The sequence below is a fragment of the Rhea pennata genome, chromosome 2 (genome assembly GCF_028389875.1).
Source record: "Rhea pennata isolate bPtePen1 chromosome 2, bPtePen1.pri, whole genome shotgun sequence".
In the NCBI taxonomy this organism is placed as follows: domain Eukaryota; kingdom Metazoa; phylum Chordata; class Aves; order Rheiformes; family Rheidae; genus Rhea; species Rhea pennata.
The window spans coordinates 38,560,023-38,582,452 of NC_084664.1; the positions used below are offsets into that span (position 1 = coordinate 38,560,023).

Here is a 22,430-nt window from a genome sequence, read left to right on the forward strand (position 1 = left end):
CCAGGAGACAAAAAGGAAGCGAGAGCGCGCCAGGCAGAAAGAGAGAGGAGCCCGGGGGGGCACAAGCAGGCAAAGGCAGGGTCCGAGGCAAAAACCTGCCCCGCATTGGCCGCCCTTTCCAGCGGGAGCCCCCGGGAGGGCTCCGCCGCGGGGCCGTGCCGTGCCGTGCCGTGCCGTGCCGTGCCGTGCCGTGCCGGCGGCGCCCCCCGCCGCGCCAGGCGCGAAGGCCGCCGGCACATGGCCGCGGCAGCGCCGCGCCGGGCGGCGCGAAGGGGCCTCGGCCGCCGCCTCCCGGGGCCGCGCGGCCCCGACGCCCCCTGCCCGCCTGGGCCGGGCGCCGGCAGCGCCGCCGCTTCCTTTGTGTGCGTGAGGGGAGGCGGGCGGCGGGTCTGCCCGGCGGGCTGTCGGCGCTGCCCGCGAGGAGGCGGGGAAGGGAAGGGACGGGAAGGGACGGGAAGGGAGGAGGCGAGGGAAGGAGCGGCAGGGCGGCTCCGCCGGCCCCCCCGCCCGCCACGAGGTAAGCGCTGCTCGCCGGGCGGGCGGGCAGGAGGGACGCGGAGGCGCCGCGGGGCCTCTGCCCTGACCCGCCGAGCGGCTTCGCCGCGCCGCGCCCGCCGGGCACCGAGCAGCGCCTCGGCGGGGCGCCGCCGCCGCCCGCTCGCGGCCGCGCAGGAAGCCGAGCGCGGGCTGCGGCGGCGGCAGCGGGCGATGGGCTGGCGGCCGCGGCGGCCGGGCAGCAGCGGGGGCCGCCGCCGGGCTCGCAGCTGAGGGGCGAGGAGGAGCAGGAGGGACCATGGCAGCATCCAGCAACTCCAGTCTGTCCGGCTCGTCGGTCTCCTCCGGTAAGTTTTCTCCCCCCCCCCTCCCGCCGCTCCCTCCATTTTAGCGGGGAGCTACCTGTGTGCAGACGGCCGCGCCGCCCGCGCTCCCCCGCGGGGCGGCCCGGCCCGGCCCGGCCCGGCCCGGCGGCCGCGGGTGCCGGCGGCGCCCCTGCGGCGCTGCGGAGGGTCCGTGCGCCTCCCGCCGGCGGCCGGGCCGGGCGCGGAGGGGCGGCGCCGTCGCAAGAAGCCGCGGGGGCCGGGGCAAGCGGCGGCGGAGCGTGCGGGGGTCGCGGGGGGCCGCTGAGGGGTTCAGCCGGCACGAACCCGCGCCTGGGGGCTGCGATGGGCCCGGGGAGGAATCGGGGGAGGGACGGCTCTGGGATCGGGGTGCTCGGGGCTTTGGCTGCGGGGCCAGGCGGGGAATTTGTGGGAGCTCTCTCAAAACACAGCAGCAGATCCCGGGAAAAGCGGACGCGCTTTTCTCGGTGCCACGGTATAAAACGCAAGTAAATTTGAAAGGCAGCGAACGACTATGTTTTTTTTAAAGATGGTGCGTGTGTGACTTGTACACCGTACTCGGCGCGTCGGTGTGTCGGCGTGTGACACTTGCTGCAAGATGCACGGGAAGAACCAGCTCCTGAAAAAGAAGTATTTATTGTGAGCCCTTATAATAAAAAGCGCAAAGATTGCAAGCTCTTAGCTTTCCTTAACCAGAAAGTAGCTAAAAGAAGTAGGCACCTGCAGTTTCTGTTCAGTGCCTTCATGTTTAGGGTGCAAGAGTGGTAAGACCAGAATGAAAACATGCAAGAGTCAGCACAGCTCAGTAGACTGCTGGGGAAGGCACTCATTTGGGCAGTGGATCGTTTATATTATTTTACATCAAAGTTGTGTGATAAGACCAGAAACAACCCTCAAAGCCTGGACTGTAACACAGGACTCTCCTCCTTGGCAATCTGTTAAGCTGCAGAAGCTCTTTTGCTGCCTGCTTGCTTTGCTTGCTCTGTGAACCTCAATTTTTTTCTTGCATCGTGAGAAATGATGGTCGGTGCATGTTTCTGAATCCTCTCAGGCTATACTGCAGCTTGACTCCAGAACCTGCCCCCCAGTTCGACAGATGCAGCCCTAGTTCAGGTACCTGAGCTCCAGGTTGGAGTGGGAGTTCAGATACATCCTTGGTCTGAGCATTTGATACCAGCTAACTCCAGATGGCCTCCCATTCAGCAGGTGAATCTACCACGAACCTTAATGTCTAGTCTACGCACCAAACTCCGGGCTTTAGATCCATTTAACTCATAGTATTGTCAAGTGTTTCATAAAATAACTGATGGCCCTTCACTTTCATTCTTCATATTAGAGAGTTTTCTATTTTTGTTACTGTGCATTCGGTCTGCATTTTTTTCTATGTGCATACTAATCAGAAGTTAAATTTGCTACACTATGATAAAGTTTCCAATATTAGCAGACGCACCGTATCTGACTGTGAGCAGCCATATTTTGGCTGTCTGTGGTTTCAGTTTTGAGAACTCAGCAAGTCTTGGAGCATTTTTTTTATAGTCTAACCACACAGGCTTGCTTTAAATTTACTTTGGTAGAATTTATATGCATGTTCAACTTACCAAGACGAAGACTTCCAATGATATAATTATTTCTATTCATTGGAAAAGGGAATGTTATAGTATCACAATACATTTTAATAATGGAGAAGGAAGCAACGTTTGTGGCTAGTAGCAGATTACCAAGCTGCGAGACTCAGCTCAACCACTGAAGTGATGTTTGGCCTTGTTCAAGTTGTGTAATGTGCTGCTGGATCATTTGCTCAACTTTAAAAGTTGTACAGTGTTTTTCTGTCTCATAGGGAACTTCTGAAGTGTTGGTCACATAGTGCTTTCAGATCTTGAAATAATTTAGGAACAATTTCCAGATTTGCAAGTGTATTCAAAGCTTCAGCAAAGCACATATTTTAAATGATTGCAGCCTTAAAGATATAGCTTATATACCAGCATTCAGAGAAGAAGTAAAACTACTCATCTTAGGAGCATATAAATAAGATTTCTAATTTGAGACCACTGTCAGTGTGGTTTGAGGTAACAAAATTGTTGTTTTGCAGTAACAGCAAAAGATCTGCCCTGCTTTTGTCCTTAAATTAATGTTTATAACATCCAAATATGTGGCTAGGTTTGAGCACAGGGGTGTCATACTTTAGCAGTTATAGGTTACTTGTTTCTTTTAGGAACTTTTGGGGGTGATAGCTGCCCCACTGCATGCACCGCGTGTGTATGTGTTGATAGCTGGATTCTGGTCTATCTGGGAAGTGTGTGCTGCTGAGTGTCTTCGGGTTCTTTCTGTGCAGATCAAGAATTTGATTAGCCTCTTCTCCCTGTGTGGAAATGCAAGAGTTAGCTAGAATCTGTCTTACGTGGCGTTAAAAAAAAGTTTATTTACTGAGTGATAGTGGTGGAAATTAGTGTCTGAATAGCAGATGGGAATTTCCATTCATTCTTTTAAATGAATGATTTCTTCCATCTTTTACCTGCCTGTCTTAAAACACAGTTCTCCTTCCTTAGATAGCGTTCATCACTACAGTCTTCTTTCATAAAGGCACGTATTTGTTATACAGGTGAGCACATTTCTGTTGGAGGAACAAAACAGTCACATTAAGCTCTGAGGGGCAAAAGGCCCATTCATGAATGTTGACTGCTGAAGCCTAAGAATTTTTACTGCATTTGACCACTTGCGAGGTAACATTTCTCTTTTTGTGTGCTGCATGTTTCTCATGCCAATGAGAAAAAAATGTAAAATACCAATTCAGATACATTTAATGGAAGAAGCTACATGAGAATTTTATGGTGTAGATATTTTGCCTGCCCACTTATGCTTTTGCAAATGTGCAAGTGGAATTTATGGTCTTCACTTGAGCTTGTGTCTTTGTAAGAGCAGAATCTGGCTCTGTCCCAGAGCAGTCACTTACAAGTGCTACCAGCAAGGTGAGGTGGTTAGTTTTAACTGTTTTGCAAATGGAGAGTCAACACAGATGAAAACCTATGACTTCAGCTACAAATTAGCATTAAAACAGGTGTTAGTACTTAGGAATCTGTTGCTTCTTTGCTTTCACAGCTGGAGAATCTCTCTCTGTCTCCAGAATTGCTTTGATACTGGTCTCTGCAACTACTCTCATGCTGCTACTTACAGGTTCAGTAATGTTAGGTACTTGTCACAGGCCTGACCTGTGACATGAAGGGAATTTCTCAATAAGCCAGCACTCACTGGCAACAAAATGCAATACAAATTTTTGTAAATATTTGTATTGCATTTCTTCCTATTAGCTCTACTTTTGGTGACAACTTAAGCTGCTCTTTGGCTAGTAAAGGCCATGTTTGAATGTGGCTGGGGGGAAAAGGATATGCTATGTGAGGGGAGGAAGATGAGCATGTTAAGCAGTTAAATTAAGTATTCTTCTTTGATCCTTGAGTAAAACCACACAGAATATGAAGTGCTGAAATTATAATTACTTCCATTGGGAGTTTCCCTTTACTTTCCCATAATCTCTTCCATAGCAAATGCCCAGGTGGTCTATTAGCTTTATTCCTTGCAAGCTCCTAAATTTTGTTTCTCTCTCTAGCTGAAGTGCTGATTCAACCACAAGCAGCATCTTTTCTTGTGTGTCCTCTCCTATCCTCTAATGAGGATTGTGCATGTTTGTATGGTGTTGGTCCCTGTCCTTCATGCTTCTTTCTTTCAAAAATAAATCTGATCCCTTCTTCTCACCCGCTCCATCTTAGTTTTGACCCTTATTCTTACTCATTATGATCTTCCTTGAAAAAAAGATCTTTTTTAACTTTTCATCCTAGAAACATTTTACCTCCCTCGCTTGTCACTGGCTGCCTCCAGTTTCCTCCACCGAGTAGCCAAATGGTAGTTGTTCACGACTGACAAACTTAAGGCTCTGCTTTCTGGAACGTAAATTCGGTAGTGAGTGAAACCTTTCGAGGAGACTTTTGTGGCTGTGTCTGCTGTGCTTTCTAAGGAGCAAAAAATCCAGCATGCTTCCCAACTGGGCTTCCTGCATTTGTATTTCTAGATGCTGGATGTCTCAGTCTCTGTGTGGTTGTGCCACCTAAAACTAGCACTAACTGGGTGTAAATCCCAGCTGCTTTGATGATGTTGGGCCCTTCAAAAAAGAGCTCTCCTTGTCAAGTTGTCGGCCAGATAGCTCTCTGTAGCAGGCAGACAGGCTAGGCAGCTTGGGCTTTCTATCACGTGAGGGAGATGGTGGCATCCACACTCGAGGTAAGTTTGAATTCTGGGTCTGCTAAATGCTAGCATGTAATCAGACTTCTTCGTTCAGCTGGACTCAAGCAGTGCCAAAATACTTGTCCGAGTATGAGGCTGTATTCTGAGAATACGAACACTGGAAGAATTTGAATGCCGACTGAAGCCAAATATAGGCAAATAAGTGCTAGCATACCCAGTATTTTGTCTTTTGTGTGAATTCAAAAGATAAATTTGCAGGTGATGGAGAAGAAGTGGGGGTTAAGGAGATAACTGTGCACCTTTTTGCTTGTCATCTGAACTGTTGCTTCTTCATGTGGTGTGTGCATTCAAAATAGTGCTTGTTATTAGACTGAATGATGCTGCTGAAACACCTAGGCAAGCTTTCTGTTGCAGACCTGAAGAAGGGCTTGTGGGTGTAGTCTGGATATTCTTATTTTTCAGTATGAAAGATACTGGTTCTCCCTACAAACCTCCTATGTTTTTATAGACTCAGAATTCTATGTAGAAAAAGACTACTATAAGCCCCTCTTTGAAAAACACCAATTATTGATTTTTTTTTAATTTGAAAATGGAAAAATACATTTTTCAGTCCTGAAGTTCTGGGAAAAAAGACCTTTTAAGTATCATTGAATCAGTGATCCTCATTCAATTAATAATGCAGTTTATGGTTTGTAAACTAATTCTTGTCATAAACTAAAGGTGTAAAAAATGCTTATTTATAAATGAACAGATAAATGTTGTATAAAGGCAGCATCGTTCTCAACTAGGTGTTTTTGCACATACAGTCGATTGTGAGAAGGATAAAAAGCTCTTACCAAGGAAAGAAGAGAAATCTTTGATGGTTCCAGTAACTTAACAAGGTCAAAATAAAATATTAAAGGCTCATGACTCTCTGGGGGTCATGAAGGTGCTAGGATGTGAAATACAGCTATACTGTAAAAATGAAAGTCAACATAAGCTGATTTTAATTAAGATGCTAGCAAGTGAGAAGAAATGAAATTACTATTGTACACAAATTCCAAGAGATTCTAATTGGGAAAAAGATTAGTGAATGAACATAGATGTTTATTCTCAATGATTTAACAGAAGTGTTGTTGTGAAAATGGTACATGAAAGTTATAAATAATGCTGCCATTACGCTGTTTAATTCAACAAAGTGCAGTAAAAGTTTTTTTTTTCTTCCTTTTTAACCTGTTTCTTGTGCCAAGGTTCTGCTAGCCAGGGCGATTTTGCTCTAAATTAAAGTTTAAATCTTTTGTATTCAATGATTACAAAAAACACACCATTCTTACTAAAAATGATAAAAATTCAGAAGCGAAAAATGCCAGAGTATCCTATTCAGATGTAATGAATGATCCAACAGTTAGTTACAGAATGTGTAGGCTGTAGATTACTGGGAATAAAATTTGCTGGAAACTGGTACTCTACACGTCTGCTTCACAGTTTAGCTTATAGGCATACTCTGTGAAGCAAAGTCTTATTTTTCTTACGGATCCGCTTGTCTCAAAGACGTATGTGTAGGATCAGCCATACAGGTTTCATGCTGTCATTATGATGACCTTTTTGGATACCCGTTTGATTGACTGGTTCCTGCCTTCTGTTTGACTGGTTCTGAGAAGGCTTAGATATGCCAGACGCTAAGGGGTTAGAAGAAGGAATATTTGAGGTGAGTCTTATGCACAACCCCCATGTATGTCTGTGTCCAGAAGGTTTTACAAGTCACTTTTCAGATTGTAGTAATTCAGTCAGTAGTGCTTAGGTAAGTCTTAAAGTGTTTTAGACAAAGAAATGTTTTTAAAAGTTGCTTTGTTCACGTGCAACAGAAGCATACCTTTGGCTAAAGGGCAAGGCTGGCAGGATTTGCTTCACTTGCCTACTTTGAGTGCTGGCAGAAGGTGTTCCCATGCTGGGGGGCCAGTCTGTTGTTGCTTGCTCTTCTCTCCTAGAAAAGGAAGAGCTTAAATATTTGGAGAACTGTGTATTAAGGAATGGCACATAAATATTGCATGAAAAAAAGCTTTTGTTGCAGGGGAATGTAGCAGGATTTATGCAAGCAGCTATAAATCTGTAATTCTGTATATATCACGTTCTTTACAGGTGTAGTCACAGTTCATCTAAGAATTATATACAGTAGCTAGTGTAAATGTGTAGTTTTTAACTGCTATGAATAATAACCTGTTCTTGCTGTCTTTTTCTGACCTTTGATTATGAGAATGTAAATTTGAATTTTACATTTGGAGGTGGTTATTACAAACTGTGAATCATGCACAGTTCAGCAATAATAGTTTCATCACCCTGTTTTACTAAGCAATAATCCAAATCCTGAGGCTGGAAAGGGTGTGTATTCTTGGTAAAGGGAAACTGATGTTGCAATAGCAGCCATTGTATTATTAACAAGCTTTAAAGTTTGCTGAGGAAAAGGTTGAAACTTGACAGCATGGACTCATGCATTTGGTAAGGTAAGGACAGATTAAAAGGTCTGTAAAATTCAGAAGAATGTGCAAGTGTCGCTTGCTTTGTTTCTGTTATTATTGATCAAGGTCATTACAAAAGAATTAGTTCAGTAAATAAGACATCTGTTCTGAGGATGTCTTTATCAGACAGCCTTATTCCCCTGAGTCAAGGTGTCTCAGTTATAGTATTATTACTGACGGCATAGAAAGTACTAGGTGAACCCTTTCTTATCATCAGTAAATCACATGTCACCTTCTGTGACCTACATGTCAAGTCACATTTCTGAATTTTCTTATAAGCTTGTCATGTAGCTGTTCCTCTTCTTTCTTCTCACCTTCTTGTTGCCTGTTTAAACATTGGTCTTAGCTTTTAAAAAATGCTTTGAAGTGTATTTCTGTATTTTTGTTTCACCAAAGGAAAAAAAAATGAATATTAGAAAAGATCGAGAACTTAGTTTATAAATGAGATTCAGCCTGCTGAGCGGATGCTTAATTGCTAAAAATTTATCATGTCTTGATGGATCAATTGGTTAAATGTTTGGCTTTGTTTCATGGCAAGAAAAGAAAAGGAAAAGGACACATCATGTATATGCATGCTGGAAGTGGCCATTGGAAAGGCAGGTACATGTTCCTGGGAGATGGTGGTTCCTCTGTCTCAGCACCATAAAACATCCTAGAGGATCTATGCTATGTTCAAAACCAAAAGATACCTGACAGTCCTTTAAGTTTCCCATCAAAAGGCATGGAGTCTATGCTGCGCTATTTTTCTGGTGCTTGAAGCTGCGCTGAATCCACGTGAACACCCTCATAATCTAGAGCAGAAGTGCCACAGAGGGAGGAGGAAAGGGGAAGAACCCTCAGAGGCCCAAACTAATCCTCCATTTTCAGCATTTCCGAGGTATTTAAGTCCTTGTTAAAGGACCTTGTATTCTTTTGTGTGGCTGAAGTACTGCCTCCCTCACAGTGTGGTGTGATCAGCTCTACCTGCTTGGGAGGTGGTGGGTGTCTCCATGACCTTGCTAAAGGCAGCATTCAGTAGGTCATGCAGAGTGCTGAGTATCGTTTTAGGTGAAATCTAAGATAGGCCATTTCTACAGTCTTTTTTTGTGATCTACTGATTATTTAAAAGCCTACAGGTGCAGTAGAGTCTTTTCCTTTTTGCATTTGTATAGGGTTAAATTCTTTCTCTCATTTTAGTGAAGCTGCATGTAACAACTGCAGTATTTGCCTGTGTATATTATATTGTGCCGTGGCCTTGCAGACAATGCCAGCCCTTATATCTTCCAGTTTGAAGCATTTATGTTGTGTATGAACATGTTCCCTGTTTAATAATAATAAACAGTATTCTCTCCTAAATTAGGGGATATCAATTGACATTGTCAGCAGTAGGTACAAAACAAGGTACTTCCTTGCACAGAGTTATATATAAACTGTGGCACAGAAACTTAGGGGTGCTGATAGCCGAGGTGGACTATTAACATATTTAGATAACTCTGTGAGAGAAAGAGCCATCCACAGCAGTTAAACACAGCGATATCTGCTCTGTCTAAAGAAGTCCTTGAGCTGTATTTAGGCTGGGAAACTATACTCAGAAAATATATACACTATGTACCTGTCATATGCTTTTAATCTTCCTTAGGTATCCACTGATAGTCAGCTGATAGTCACTGTGGGAGATAATCTACTCATCTCATCTGCTGGTGCTCTTTCCTATGTAGCTGGTAGTTACTACTGAGTCAGCATGCCAGGACTTCTAGGCCCTGCTTTTTAGAGGCAAGAGCTCCTAAAAGATGGAAAAAAAAAAGGAGCTAATTAAATATGGGATGCTGACATTCTGTATTCCAAGTTTAAATTTATATATATATAAATGTATATATAAATATATATGTATATAAAATATATATACATATACTGCAATTAGGCCTGGTGGGGAAATGTTACTAATAGTGTGCTGTATAGAGCAGTGTATAGAATAAATGATATTTAGAGCATTGAGCTGGTTCTGTACCAGTAACTCATAAAGCATAGAGTTACTTAACTTAAGTTAAAGCATAAGAGTTACTTAACTTCTTTGTGTTGTCTTTTCCATGTTGTCAACCGTGTGCACAAAAATAAGGCAGTCAAAACAATCAGATTTGTCTAAAACCTTTCTTCTTTTAATTTTTTTTCCTTTCATTTCTGAGCATAAAGCTGTGGCTGGATCACCTTTCTCTCTTTTTGACTCAAATATTAAGGCTAGCAATTAATTAACTTTTAAGAGCTACTGTAGAGTTTTTCATATAATCACACAGTTCCAAGATTTAGGGCTTTACAATCAAATTTCTGTAAAATCCAGAAATCTTTATTCCTTTAGTGCAAATAAGCATCATGAGCTTAATTAATTGTTTGTAAAAGATTTTGTTTCCTGAATGAAAACCCTTTATGAACACAAGATATTTAGTCCTGACCCGTCAAACTGCTGAGTACCTTCTGTTCCCTCTGCATTGAGGTAGTAAATCAGCGTCTTGCAGGACTGGGTAATTGCTTATTTGAGTATTTTTATGCAGTTTCCATCAAAGCAGCACCTGCTGTTGTGATGAGGCAAGTTGTTGTAGGCTACCTAGTAAACCTCCCACCCTTCAGATAATGATACATAACGTTTAATATTGAGTCATTTTTGTCATATAAGGAACATGTCAATTCATTGGTTATAAATTTCTAAAGATTATGTACAAGACAAATTATAGATCATTTGGATAAATGCCTGCTTCTTGAGAAGGCATATTCTCTGTAACTCCTGATCTCCTGCCAGGCAGACCAAGATGATCGACAACTTTTAGCATCATGCTGCTGTAGCTCTTTATCTGTTTTATTTTGCAATCTGAAGTATGTATTTAGATTGTTTGATGTTGATGAATTTTGTTCCTGAAAGAATATTGAACTCTGTGAACAAAAATGGAATGACATTTCAATTCTATGCTTCCTTTGACCATGCTAATTTGAGTCTAATGTATCAATGTGTGTTGTAAATTTTGCTCAGTTTCAAAGAATAACAATAAATGATGACTTAAATAGAAGTGGCTGCCATGGAGAAAACTTCAAAGCTCTTGAGTGAGAGCTTGAGGCTGGGAGAAAAGTTAGAGCTGTGGAAGTAACGACAAGCATATTTATTCTCCTCTCCCATTTGACACTAAAGACAGCATTAAAACTGAAAACCATTGAGGAATAATACTGATTGCCTGGAGGAGGACTTAGATAAGCAAAAGTCAGATTGGTAAGAATTCACAAAATTATATAGTCAAGAGAAAGACATGTTTATTTAGGTTGTATATAGGCAAGAACAAAGGAACCTGAATTCTCTTTAAGAAGTGAGTTGGTGTATTGGACCATAGTATTTAACAGAGGTCAATCTTTTATGTTTTTAATATAGAAACTCTAGTCATTTTGGTAGTAGATGAGTATATCCTGGCACGGGGAAGCAAAAAGCCTTAGGTGCACTGACAGTATGTTACAAAATGTTGAGTGTGGTCACCCCATGTTGGATTCAGGCCTTATCAGGTGTTCCTGAGTGAGAGCAAGAGCGGAGGAGCGCTAAGGAGTACTTGAAAACATCACTCATTGGCCTTGACAAATCAGGTGATGAGCTCGGAGGAAGAAAAAAACGTTCTCCCAAATCCATTAAATTGCCTTATACCTTTAATTTTAAAAATAAAGCTGGAAAAGAAAGTTTAAGTGCAATTGTAAAGGGTTAATGTATTATTATTAATGGTTAATTTAACAAATCTTCAAGCCTTCAAGACTTAAGAAAGCAAACACTATGTGATTTCCTCTATAACTGGAACGTTTGTGTGAAGTTCATATACAGGCTTGTTTGTTTGATGAATTTATTTCAGAAAAAGTTTTAAAGTACTGTAATGAAAAAAGTGTTCTGACATGGAAATACTCTGGACTAACTACTCCTGATCATACTATGCAGATAATTGTGGTAATGTAGATCATTAACTTCAAAGTTGCTGCAGGAAAGCTGTAGAATACAACATTGATTATATTCATTAGTTGAATAGCTCTAAGCTGGTTGTACTTTTGCAAGCTTGCTGCTTCATCTTTTCAGAGATATAATGCATTTTTGGCATCAGGAACTTAAACTTGAATCTGCCATTTTCAAGATTTTTTTCCCCTTTTTTGTTTTTTAGCTTGATATTGTTTAGCACCGGAAGATGTTCAGGTGGTGGTTAAAAAAAATAAAGGGATAAAAGGACTTGGAGATAAGGTGTTTCATTTCAGAGTAAGTCTTTGCTAAATAGAACAGATCATTATTAGTTAAAAGTATTCAGATCACGCATGTAGGAGCTGCAGTCAGGATTGGAGGTCTACTTTCCTGAGTGCTGTTAAACAGGATATTATAATTACTGTGTTTTCCTTTATACTGAGACACATTTGTGCCGAGATTCTGTGGAAAGGCTGCAGTAAGGTTCGTGACTGTGTAAATGTATCATGAACTGCAGTTTGGGCCCCCAAATCTTGTTACTTAAAAAATGCTAGAAGTATGAAAACTGACAGTGTGAAGTACAGTCAGAAACGGTAGAGAACTGGCCCAGTATTAATGGCTGCATTTGTTGAGTGAATGTGTGTATGTTTAAGAAATTAATAGCAACAACAGCAGTGTTTAAGAAATAGCAGGAACGTTCACCCTCCCCCCCAAACGCACACACTAGCTATTTCTTCCTTAATTCTGCTACAGTTTTAACTAAGAAGGAGGCACACACCGTCCTCAAAGAATTGCTGCAGTGGGCTTTGACTCTTGAAAACCTTTTCTTTTTGATCTCTTCTATTTGTTTCAGTTCCTTTGATCTCTGTTGGTTTGATGAGTATGTGTCATCACTTGCTACTGCAGTTGCTTCCTCTTGTTCAGATATGCCAGTAATAAATATATTCACTGCAGAGTGTAATTTAAAATTTATATTATTCACAGTTACATCAATTGGCAAGTACTGTAGCTTAAATGGTGAAAATGAGAGGGAGTTCAGGTCAGTGTGATTTCTAAAAATAATTGGGCAGTCTGTCAATGTATCTAATAAACTTATCAAATCAGGCTTCTCAAAAAATAAGGAAGGAAAAAATGTGATATAAAATGATTGTAAGTGTAACTGAGTAGTGTAATTTACTTTCACTTTACAGGAAAAGGCTTTCCGCTCCACCTCTTAAATAGCTTTAGAAAACTGCTTACTGACTCCTGGCACTAGTGTATTGATTAAAAGCTTCCAGAGTGTCTAGAAAACATAACTACACAAAAAAACTGTCTGAAAGTGATGTGTGTTTTAGAAAGAAAGTCTATGATTATCTGTGGTGTGTAAGAAGTACGTTAGCTTCAAAAGTATTGGGTATACTATTCGTGTTTAATAATAAAGGACCTAACAGCAGGGATTTTGAAAAGAAAGTTTTGCATCATTCTGTAAATACTCAGCTAATCCTCACAACACCTGTTTCATAACTGAGAAGAAGTACAGGGCAGAAAAATGAAACTACTTGGCTAATATCAGGGACTAAAACGAAAGTCTGCAGGGGGCAAGAAAATAAGATTTTTCGATAAACATTCTCAATTCGTTGGACTGTACTGCCATTTTAGACCTCTGTGGGAGTTTTTGCTCATATAAAAGACATATTTAGAACTTGTTTTTTCTTCATATAGTTTACCTTATCTTTGTTTGGTAGAATAATGTGCCACATATTTGTCCTTTATATTGTGATTCTCCTCAGAGGGTCAATTTAGGACATGTTTTGTCTCAGTAAAATTTAATTATGTTTTTTCCTCCTTTCTCATATTTACTGTTTCCCTCAAAACATAAAGCTGTGCAACACTCTCTCAGCCTGGGGCTTAGCATTGAGTTAACGCTTAAGCTAATCAAGTGAATCCTAGTAACTTCAGTTATGTGAGCAGTGTTATCCAGGATTTATATTCCTGCAGTTACTCAATCTGATGCTAACTTTCCCCCTCCTTGAGGATCAGGCCCTTCCCTAATAAGCATTTCAGGAGAGGTTTACTGGTTGATGCATACTTAAAGAAGTGGGTGGTGTTCGTTTCTGGGGCTGTTGAAGACCCTTGGGGGTGGCAGCCGCTGAGGTAACACTCTAAAGTGTCTCCTGCCACCTTTGAAAGGAGAAGGATCTTTGGTGCACAAAACCTTTGCACAGTATCAATAACATGCAAGTCTGAAAGCATTTGCACAGTTTCTCTTAAAAGATTTTTTTCCACCATGCTTGTATTTGTCTTGCTTGCATAAACCAAGTCTGATTGTTTGATATCAAGCAGAAATAACTTGCAAGTTTTGCAAATCTAATGTCCATAAGCACATGAATAAGGCCATTTTCTCTCTGATTACCTTACCAAGCTGTAACAAACATAGAAATATATGTGGTTTAGGGTGAGGCTCTGTAGTCAGTTCAGTTTACAGTGTCCTGTGATTTATTGGAGCCTGCAGTCCACATAATGAGCAAATGCCATCTCTCATTTGAGGAACTCTAAGAAAGAGCATGACACTCACCTTCAGGCCTAGACCCACTTTCTGAAATAGGAGAAAGAAGAGTTTTGTAATGAGGTGATTACTTGAAACCAATCCAAATTTTAGGCCTGTCTGTATTCAGTTCATTCCTGTTGCTGCCATCCAAACACCCAAGACCACTCCCCTTCCCCAAGTAAACACACTACACTTTATAATCTGAGTTTCTAAGGAGCTAAATGTGGGGGGGAGTTCAGCTGGGTTGCACCATTAGAGAGTCTGGCTTTAAGGGCTCTATGAGAAGTTAACTTCTAGGACTAGTGAACCAGTATAAAGTTGCCATCAATACAAATAGGAATCAAGGCAGAAGTGTTATCAAGCATGTGAATCCATAATCTGTACTGTCATGTTTGTATTGTCAGGAATAATTTGGGCAGGGGACAGCCTCAACAGAAAATAAAAATCAGCATTAGAACACTACAGGTATGAGAAGGGTAGTGCCAACCCTTAGCATCGCTTTCTCAAAATGCCTGGTCTGTATTAGTCCTTCTTTTCTCTGCATTTGGAAACAGTTGGCTAAACACAGCAGAGGGTGGGTAGGCTAACTGAGTATGAGGGGGAACACACAATATTCCTCAGAGATGGTTAAAGCACAGTACAATGACTGAAGCATGTGTGTCGAAGAACAGCTGTACAGCATTGAGCACCGGCTCAGCTGGACACCTGTGTCTTCCTTCCACCTGTGCCCAATAGCAAAGGCTTCAGAAAGAGTACAGGAATGGGACAAACGCAGGAGAATACACTTCCGCAGAGTATTCTCTCTGCATCCAGAATGGCTTGCAAATTTCCTGAGATAGAGACATGGGTTATTATATTTCTCATATATATATTATTTATATATAAAAATGTATGTTTTATTCTTGTATTTTACTTCATAAATTTGACCAGTTGCTCTTTGGACCATGTAAACTCAGAACATGCTGGAACAAAGAGCTCCAGAGTTCATGAATGTGTGCAGATCTCAAAAATCTTAATTATTTTTTCACTGTGGCCCTAAGTGCTGCTTTTATTACTTGATCATGTATTGGCCAAAGAGACTGGCAGTCTTTGCATTCCTGCTCTACATGTAAAAATTTTTATTATTAGATTTTGTGTCTTCTGCAAGTCATTCCTCAAGTACTCTTTCAGCTTGCCTTATTGTGGTTTGAATTTGCCTTTTTTTGTTGTTGTTGTTTAACCTGCGGTAGCTTATGAATCTTTCTACTTCCTTTCTTTCATCTGGACATTATTCCAGCTTTCAGAAGGATGTTTTCCTGCTTCTAATAACCTCTTATACCCTGCTGTTTAGCTATGCTGGCTTCCTTTTCCACTTTCTCAAATTTTTTTGATAGGTGGTATGTATTTGTTCTGGGCCTCCAATATGGTATCTCTGTTTACCACACTCCCTGCAAAGGTTTAACTCTGTTAGCTTCCCCATTTAGCTTCCTTTCAGCAAGATTTAGTGTATCCTCCAGGGTGACTTAAATGTCAGATTTCAAAGGTTTTATCAGTCCTGTCAAAATTTCCTAATATGTGTATCAACACTACTTACAGTTACAAAGCCATTAAAAATGTCCGAGCTGTAAAAACTTTGTGTGAATGGTAAGTACATGTGTCTGTTCATCAGAGATAGGGAGCAGATAATAGTTCTTGACAGGAGGAGGAATTTTAAATGTAGATTCTGGGCAGTCAGCATTTTCGTGGGTTTTTTTTTTGTTGTTTTTTTGTTTTTTTATCAGATTCTAAACAAGCAGCAACTGTCCCTTCTGATGTACTGCTTCCTTTGCCGGTTACTAGGACTGCTTTAGGGAGAGACCGGCTTCTTTTTGCGCCCACGAAATCTGGGAAGCCAGGCCCCAGTTTTGCTATATTGCTGCTTGGGATTCTGACTGGGATGGTTTCTTTAGCATGACAGTCTGCAAGTATTGGAAATACTGTTTAGAGCCAAAGCAGGCAAACTACGTTACTCTAAGAATCTGAAAAACTCCCCTAAAATTGCCTATTTTTGTTGCAACTGGCTGTAATGAGTCTAGGGGCCAGTCTAGGCCTGGGGTCTGTATGCATTAAGGCCCTTAAGAATTATGGACCTATATGATCCAAACAAACTTAGTAATTCCTGTTACCTATTTGCTATGGTTTTTTAATTAAAAACTTTTTAGAGTGCCAGAAAAGTTAAGGATGTATGGATTCTATCATAAGACAGTTTTGACAGTCTAGTGCTCAAAAGCAAGAAAAATTGAGCAAGATTAGTACTTTTAAAGTATTATAACAGAAGGTTAAAGACTTTCACAAAAGATGAAACAGAGAGCTGACATTCTTCCTTTAACCCAGAATGACACTGTTTAAACTTAATAGTACAGTTGATATACATGTACTCAAAAGCTGTCTCATTAACTGACTTGATCTGACCTGTTCCAGACAAGGAACACATCCTCTGTGAACTTCTTTCTCTAAACTTCAAACATGAGCTCTCTTTAGGATAATATATTTTCCATATAGTCTTTCTAAACTTTTATGTATGTGTTTGAACTTTACCAGACTGAGCTACGTCTGAAAATGAATTCATTTTTAGGCTTTGAAAGAGAGTAGTTCAGTCACATGAGTAAGATTCAGCAACAGAGGAGCATGGAAATAGCCCTCTCCAAGAAGCATCTCTTCTAGTCTGGTTTAGCTTGACTTCATTTTGCCATGGTATAAATGCTAGAGGGTGTGCTGCGCATGTACCAACTGAGCTAAAGCTGCCCAGAAATCACAGAATGGTAAGGTTGGAAGGGACCTCTGGAGATCATCTAGTCCAACCCACAGCATAGCCCATACAGGGATTGAACCCACGACCTTGGCACCAAAGCCCTCACTTGGCTTTGGAAGTTAAAAACTATATGCTTGCTTTCAGATTACAAAATTATAGTTTATTCATTTTTTTTTATATTAAATAAGAGATGCTAGATAAGATGCATAGAAAAACGGAGAGCAGGTTTATGAAGCGTGCCTTACAGGGAGGGCAGTCTCGGGATGCAGATCCCACGGCAGCTTGAAGTGCTGGTTGCTGCCGGAGGTGGCTCAGCCCGCTGCCTGCGCTGGGTCCTGCTCGTGCCGCCCCCCCTTGCACGGCTCGGGCGCTTGCTGCGTCCCTCTGCGAGCTGGCCGAGGGGCAGGTTTAGAAACAGGGCTGAAATCTCATTCTAGCTTGTGTTTAACGTGATACTTATCTCCTTCCTCTGGTATCTATCACTCAAAGTCAGTTAAATCTGATTTTTCCTTCCCAGGTGTAAGCCATATTGATCGATTCGTAAGCTTTGTTATTCAGAGGCTTTCTGGAGTGCCAGTGCCATTGCCCACTGTCACATCTTCTGAGGTGCGAGCTGAGAGTGACTCTGTTTCGGAAACGCCTAAGCTGCTGTACCATTCCTCATCTTGCCCCTGTTCATGCATACGTTCTCATTCACGCATCTAAAATGTTTTGATATCTGTAATATTCCTTGCCTTTCATACGTGAATAAATATTAATTGTATTAATTGTACGTATATTTTGCCAGTTCCTTAGGATCTGAGGCATTCTTAGGTTTTCATAGAGAGTCTTTGGAGTATACACACACACACACACACACACACACACACACACACACACACATATATATTTTAACGTTTCATAGTACAAACAGAACAAAACTGTACTAGTAAGAAAACATTATTAAGCAATGAAAAGTCATAAAATACCAAAGTTAAGGGTTCAGGTGCACATTTTCATGGGCCACTCTTGACATGAATATTAAAATGTAATTGTCAACTGTATGATCACACACTATTTTTAAAAAAATTAAATAGAACATGTAGTTTGTGCTTACACTATGAGTACCTCTGAAACACTGTGAGTTTTATTAGGTCTGCGAGCAGGAATTCAAGAAAGCTATTTAGATGAAATGTGCCCATTAAGCAGTGAGAGCAATATCTCTGTAATGCCAAAAGATTAAAAGAAAAGTGTGGGTGCAGGGGAGAGACGTACAAGTACACAAACATTTTAGAGTTCTGTTTTTCTGTCTAGATAAAAAAAGACTTGATTTTTTTCCATATTTTGCAGTCTTTTTTTTTTTTTTTTTTTTTTTCTTTTTCCTGTTCCTTTGAAACAGAGGACTGGAAACTGCAATGTTCTGTGACCTATTGTATTAACTTGGACTAGTTCCAAGAAAACTTTTCTGCCTGAAGAAGTAGTGTCAATTTTCAGGTTCAATATTTCATATTACCTGGGCTAAAAAAATATTGTGAATTCCTGTGCAGCTGGCAGTTTGTCTTTGCAATTCAGTAAAGCAGTTATTAGCAGCTTGTTAATTATTAATCCTTGATTCAAAGTCTTCTCATTATTTTATTATTATTTTTTTTTTAATCTAAACTCCTCCTGAGTCACTCAGGGTAAATAATACCTAGAAGAAGGTGTATTTTACCATTTGAATTTTTAAACTGCAGCTTTCAAATGCAGAAGAATTAGTTTAACTCCTTTCATACATGTAATATTTTACAACTGAGAATAAGAGCATTTTAAAAACAGAGATGATCAGAGTTGTGTCATTTTAAGAAACATATTCCTCTAAGTTAACTATATTCTATGCACATTTTTTAAATCCGTCAGTAAGTTGATAAGTTGAAATTTACAGACTCATGATGATCTTGAATGACATGATAGGATAAAATGAGGAACATAAAATCTTTATTTGCATAAAACACTTTTCTGCTATTGAATCTTGGGAAACAACTAGTTAAACATCAATAGGCATGCAGGGATTTTCAGAAATGACACAAATGTTAACTTAAACTTTTGGGAAAATACAAGAATGTTTGAAAAATACAAACTTTTCAGCAGGAAAAAATGTCCTGTTGTACCTAAATCTCTCAAACCTCTGATGAAGCAGGAAAAATGCTTTGGAGAGCATTAAAATTGGAATTGGCTTTGTGTTTCAGAATACTTGATCCCTGCAAATGTTCATTAAGATATAATGAGGATATGTGAGAAATCCAACCAGGAATGTAAAGAGAGGCTCGTTGTTGCAATGAGCTCCATATGGGTAGACATTTCTGCTTTTGCAGAACATCACTTCTGTCAGCAGGTCCCCACATATGGATCAATTGTGTAGAGCTGATTGCATCATCAAAATGCAGTGACAGCGTGTCTCAACTGGTTGGCTAAATGTTCTGTGATATTCTTCATAATGAGGATAAAACCTATGATTAGTTTGTTTTCATTAGCTGTTTCAGTTGTGTATTTCATCCAGCAATTCTTGCACTTTTTTTTTTTTTTTTTTTTTTTTTTTTTCCCTGTGTGGGATACCTCAGGCGTAGGTTTGGGGTTTGATTTAAACCACTTACTCCTAACAGCAATTAGAGAATTCCTGGCAGTCAACTTGGGGATGAAAAACTAGTAAAATAAGGCATTCTGTGGATAGAGGAGCAACTTGATGCTTTTTTCCTTTGTCCTGGGTCCTCTAAACCACCAGCTGCCTTAACCTCGGTTTCCAGTTGCATCCTACATGAAACCCTACCTGGAATGCTCCAGGCACTGTCCTTACCTGCCTTTCCCTCACACTTGCTCACATTTTCCCCTGTATCTTGACTTCCCACAGCCCTACCTAGTTTATTCAGCCTCCTCCCAGTTCTGTAAGCTTCTTGTTAAACTATTCTTTTATTCTTACTTTTGGGCTTCTCAGTTGGGCAAAAGCCACTGTGTCTTTTGGTTACTGTCTAGGTCTGTATGTGCTCTTTGGCCGGGAGCTATATTCTTACTGGTCAGCCAAACAGGAGAGTATTTCTCCCTTTGGAGAATGATTTTCACAAAAGTTATTGGAACTTCATGTCTTTGAGAACTTTATCTGTTAGATTTACTGGTATTTGGGCGACAAGTTCAGAAGTTGTGGGAAGCCTTGTTTGCCTAAGGTCCTGTGATTTTGGAACAGCTACTAAGTTTAAACTTAGGTGAAAGAGAGGTGAAAGCTAGTTTATTATGTCTGCGTGAGAACATCTGTGATCCCTTTCAGTCCAATTAGTTGCATACGTCCTAAATAAAGGGGAAAAGAAAGTATTTATTCCAATTTGAAGTATATACGTGGATGAAATAATGTCAGTATTAATAAACTTTGTGATAAATTAAACCACTGAGCAGCTTCGGTTTCCTGTAACTTCAAGTTAAAATTTTTCCCTTTTATCTTGAGGCTCACCCCAGGAATAATTTTAGTCTCTTTATATTTATCTAGTGAAGCAGCTGATGGTCTGAGCCTTTTGATTATTTCTAAGATAGTGCTTGTTAAAGTCAGACACTACCACATGGTTTGATTTATGATACTAATACCTTACGTTCATGGAAGGCATTTAATCGATTAGGAAGTTAAGGCACTTCACTGACTCTGAAAAGAACATGGGGGTTAACTGCTGCTGCAGTCCCGCAGCCTACAGCAAGGTCAACAGGTTGGTAGAGGAAGCTAGGAAGCATCTGCTGCTGCAAAAGGGATCCGTAGGTAGGCAGGCTGGGAGCACCCCAAAGGGAACTTGGCAACAACGTTATTGCCTCCCTTGTGTAAAATGAGTACTGAAACGAACAATCTAGTGGTGTGTTTTGTGTGTTTTTTTCGGAAAACTGACATGTTGACTTTTTACACTGTTCTGGGAGATCAGTTCAGTGAAATTGCAGGAGAAGACATTATCATCACCTTCAAACCAAAGACACAAACTGGCTTCTGACTGGTGTTTTTTCACCCTAGATATTTCATGAGCAGCTGTGATTATTATCAAAGTCTGTCATGTGGTAGCTACATTTTAAGACTTGAGCATGAATTGACTTAAAACAACAGAGGTAGAATTCTCCAAATTATTCTACCTCTTTTAGTTGCGGTGGCTTGAAATAACATAGAACATAGATTTATAAAAACAGAAATACAGCAGATACTGCCTTGATGTATTCAGGGGAAAGGACTGCATAACCATTTCATCATGACTTTCGTATCTGAAATCAGAACCTGAGTGGCTGATGCTAATGCATGAGCCAATACCTTCTTCCACTTAGTAAAGCTGTACTTTTACAGTGTATACTTCTAGCCTGTAACATATATTTGAATGATAAACATGGACACTGAAGCTCACAACTACTATTTTTACATTAATTTCTAAACTATAATACTTTGCAAATACACTCAAAGTATGATGTAATATATTCCAGAGAGGTATTATTTATTCTGAAAAGAATTTGGCAGATATTAGTTGGGGATTTTCTTTTTTTTCCCCCTCGTTTCTGTAAAGTACCCTATGAGTTTTCACTAACATGTTCTGTTAACTGACATATGGGAAAACCACAATGTTGGCATGAAGTTATCTCCCAGTGATAGTGCCAGTAGAGGGTTATTTTGCTGTATTGTTTAATGCAGGAAAGTGCTTTGCATTTTGTCTTTAATTCCAGCTTTTCTGAATGTTTCTTTATGGATTCATAATGCTAGTACTAACAATTTATTTTGCATTTTGAAATGCCTAATAAAAGGGATAATGAAATCATGAAGTATTTCTTGGTGAGCTGGTATTTTTTCATGCAGTCTCCTTTATGCATATTTGAGTACTTTTCTGTGGCAGATATTGAGGAATAGCTATTCTGTGAGAAGTTGCAGTATGGAAATACCGACTTTTTTATGTGTGAAAATATTCAAGACCTATTTGTATTTTGCATGGATAATTCTTCAAGTTTAATATTACTGCTAAAATTAAGATCGTATCTTAGCTGATTAACAATGAACCTGGTGCTTCTCTGTTAACACAGAAAGCAAAATTTTCAGTTTAACTTAAATACCAGTCTTCGCTAAATGCAATGATAGGCAAGACAGGAAGAATGGGGTGGGATTTCCACGTACCACTTTGTTTCTTGACTTACTAACTGAGCAATTTTGATTTGGGAAGTAACTGAGCTAAATGATATAAAGGCTTCACAGTCCTTTTAAATAATAGTAGCTAACATTTTTATAGCTCATTGTAGATAAAATTCTGGCTGTGTTGAAGTCAGCATTAAAAATCACGCAGACTTCATCAGAGCCGGGATTTTGCGCATGATGTTTGAAGCACTGTCAGGACATTGATTTTTTTTTCCATTGCCCTGCCTAAGAGGAGGATAGGTAGTGTTACCTTTAATTTCAAACCCAGAATAGCAAGGTGAAATAACTTAGCAAATTAGTTAAAGCACTAAGTAATTTGGGTTTTCATTGATCTCAATAATCAACATGCCAGACATCATCTTTTACAGAGCACTTTTGGACAGTATACCTGCATGTTAATTTGGTATTCTGTTCTCTGGCCTTGTTTTTACTTACCCATCTTTTTGCTAAGGTTTTCATTTATCATGTACTTCT

At 40.3% G+C, this 22,430-nt stretch overlaps 1 protein-coding gene across 1 annotated transcript in view; it reads left to right on the forward strand.

The window, feature by feature from the left end:
* Positions 1-702: 702 nt before the first annotated feature.
* CHN2 (chimerin 2) overlaps positions 703-22,430 on the forward strand; it is a 163,629-nt gene continuing 141,901 nt past the window's right edge. The window contains exon 1 of the mRNA XM_062569262.1: positions 703-842. Within this exon, the coding sequence (XP_062425246.1) occupies positions 794-842 (49 nt within the window). The 5' untranslated portion in view covers positions 703-793. The remainder of the gene's footprint in view (positions 843-22,430) is intronic.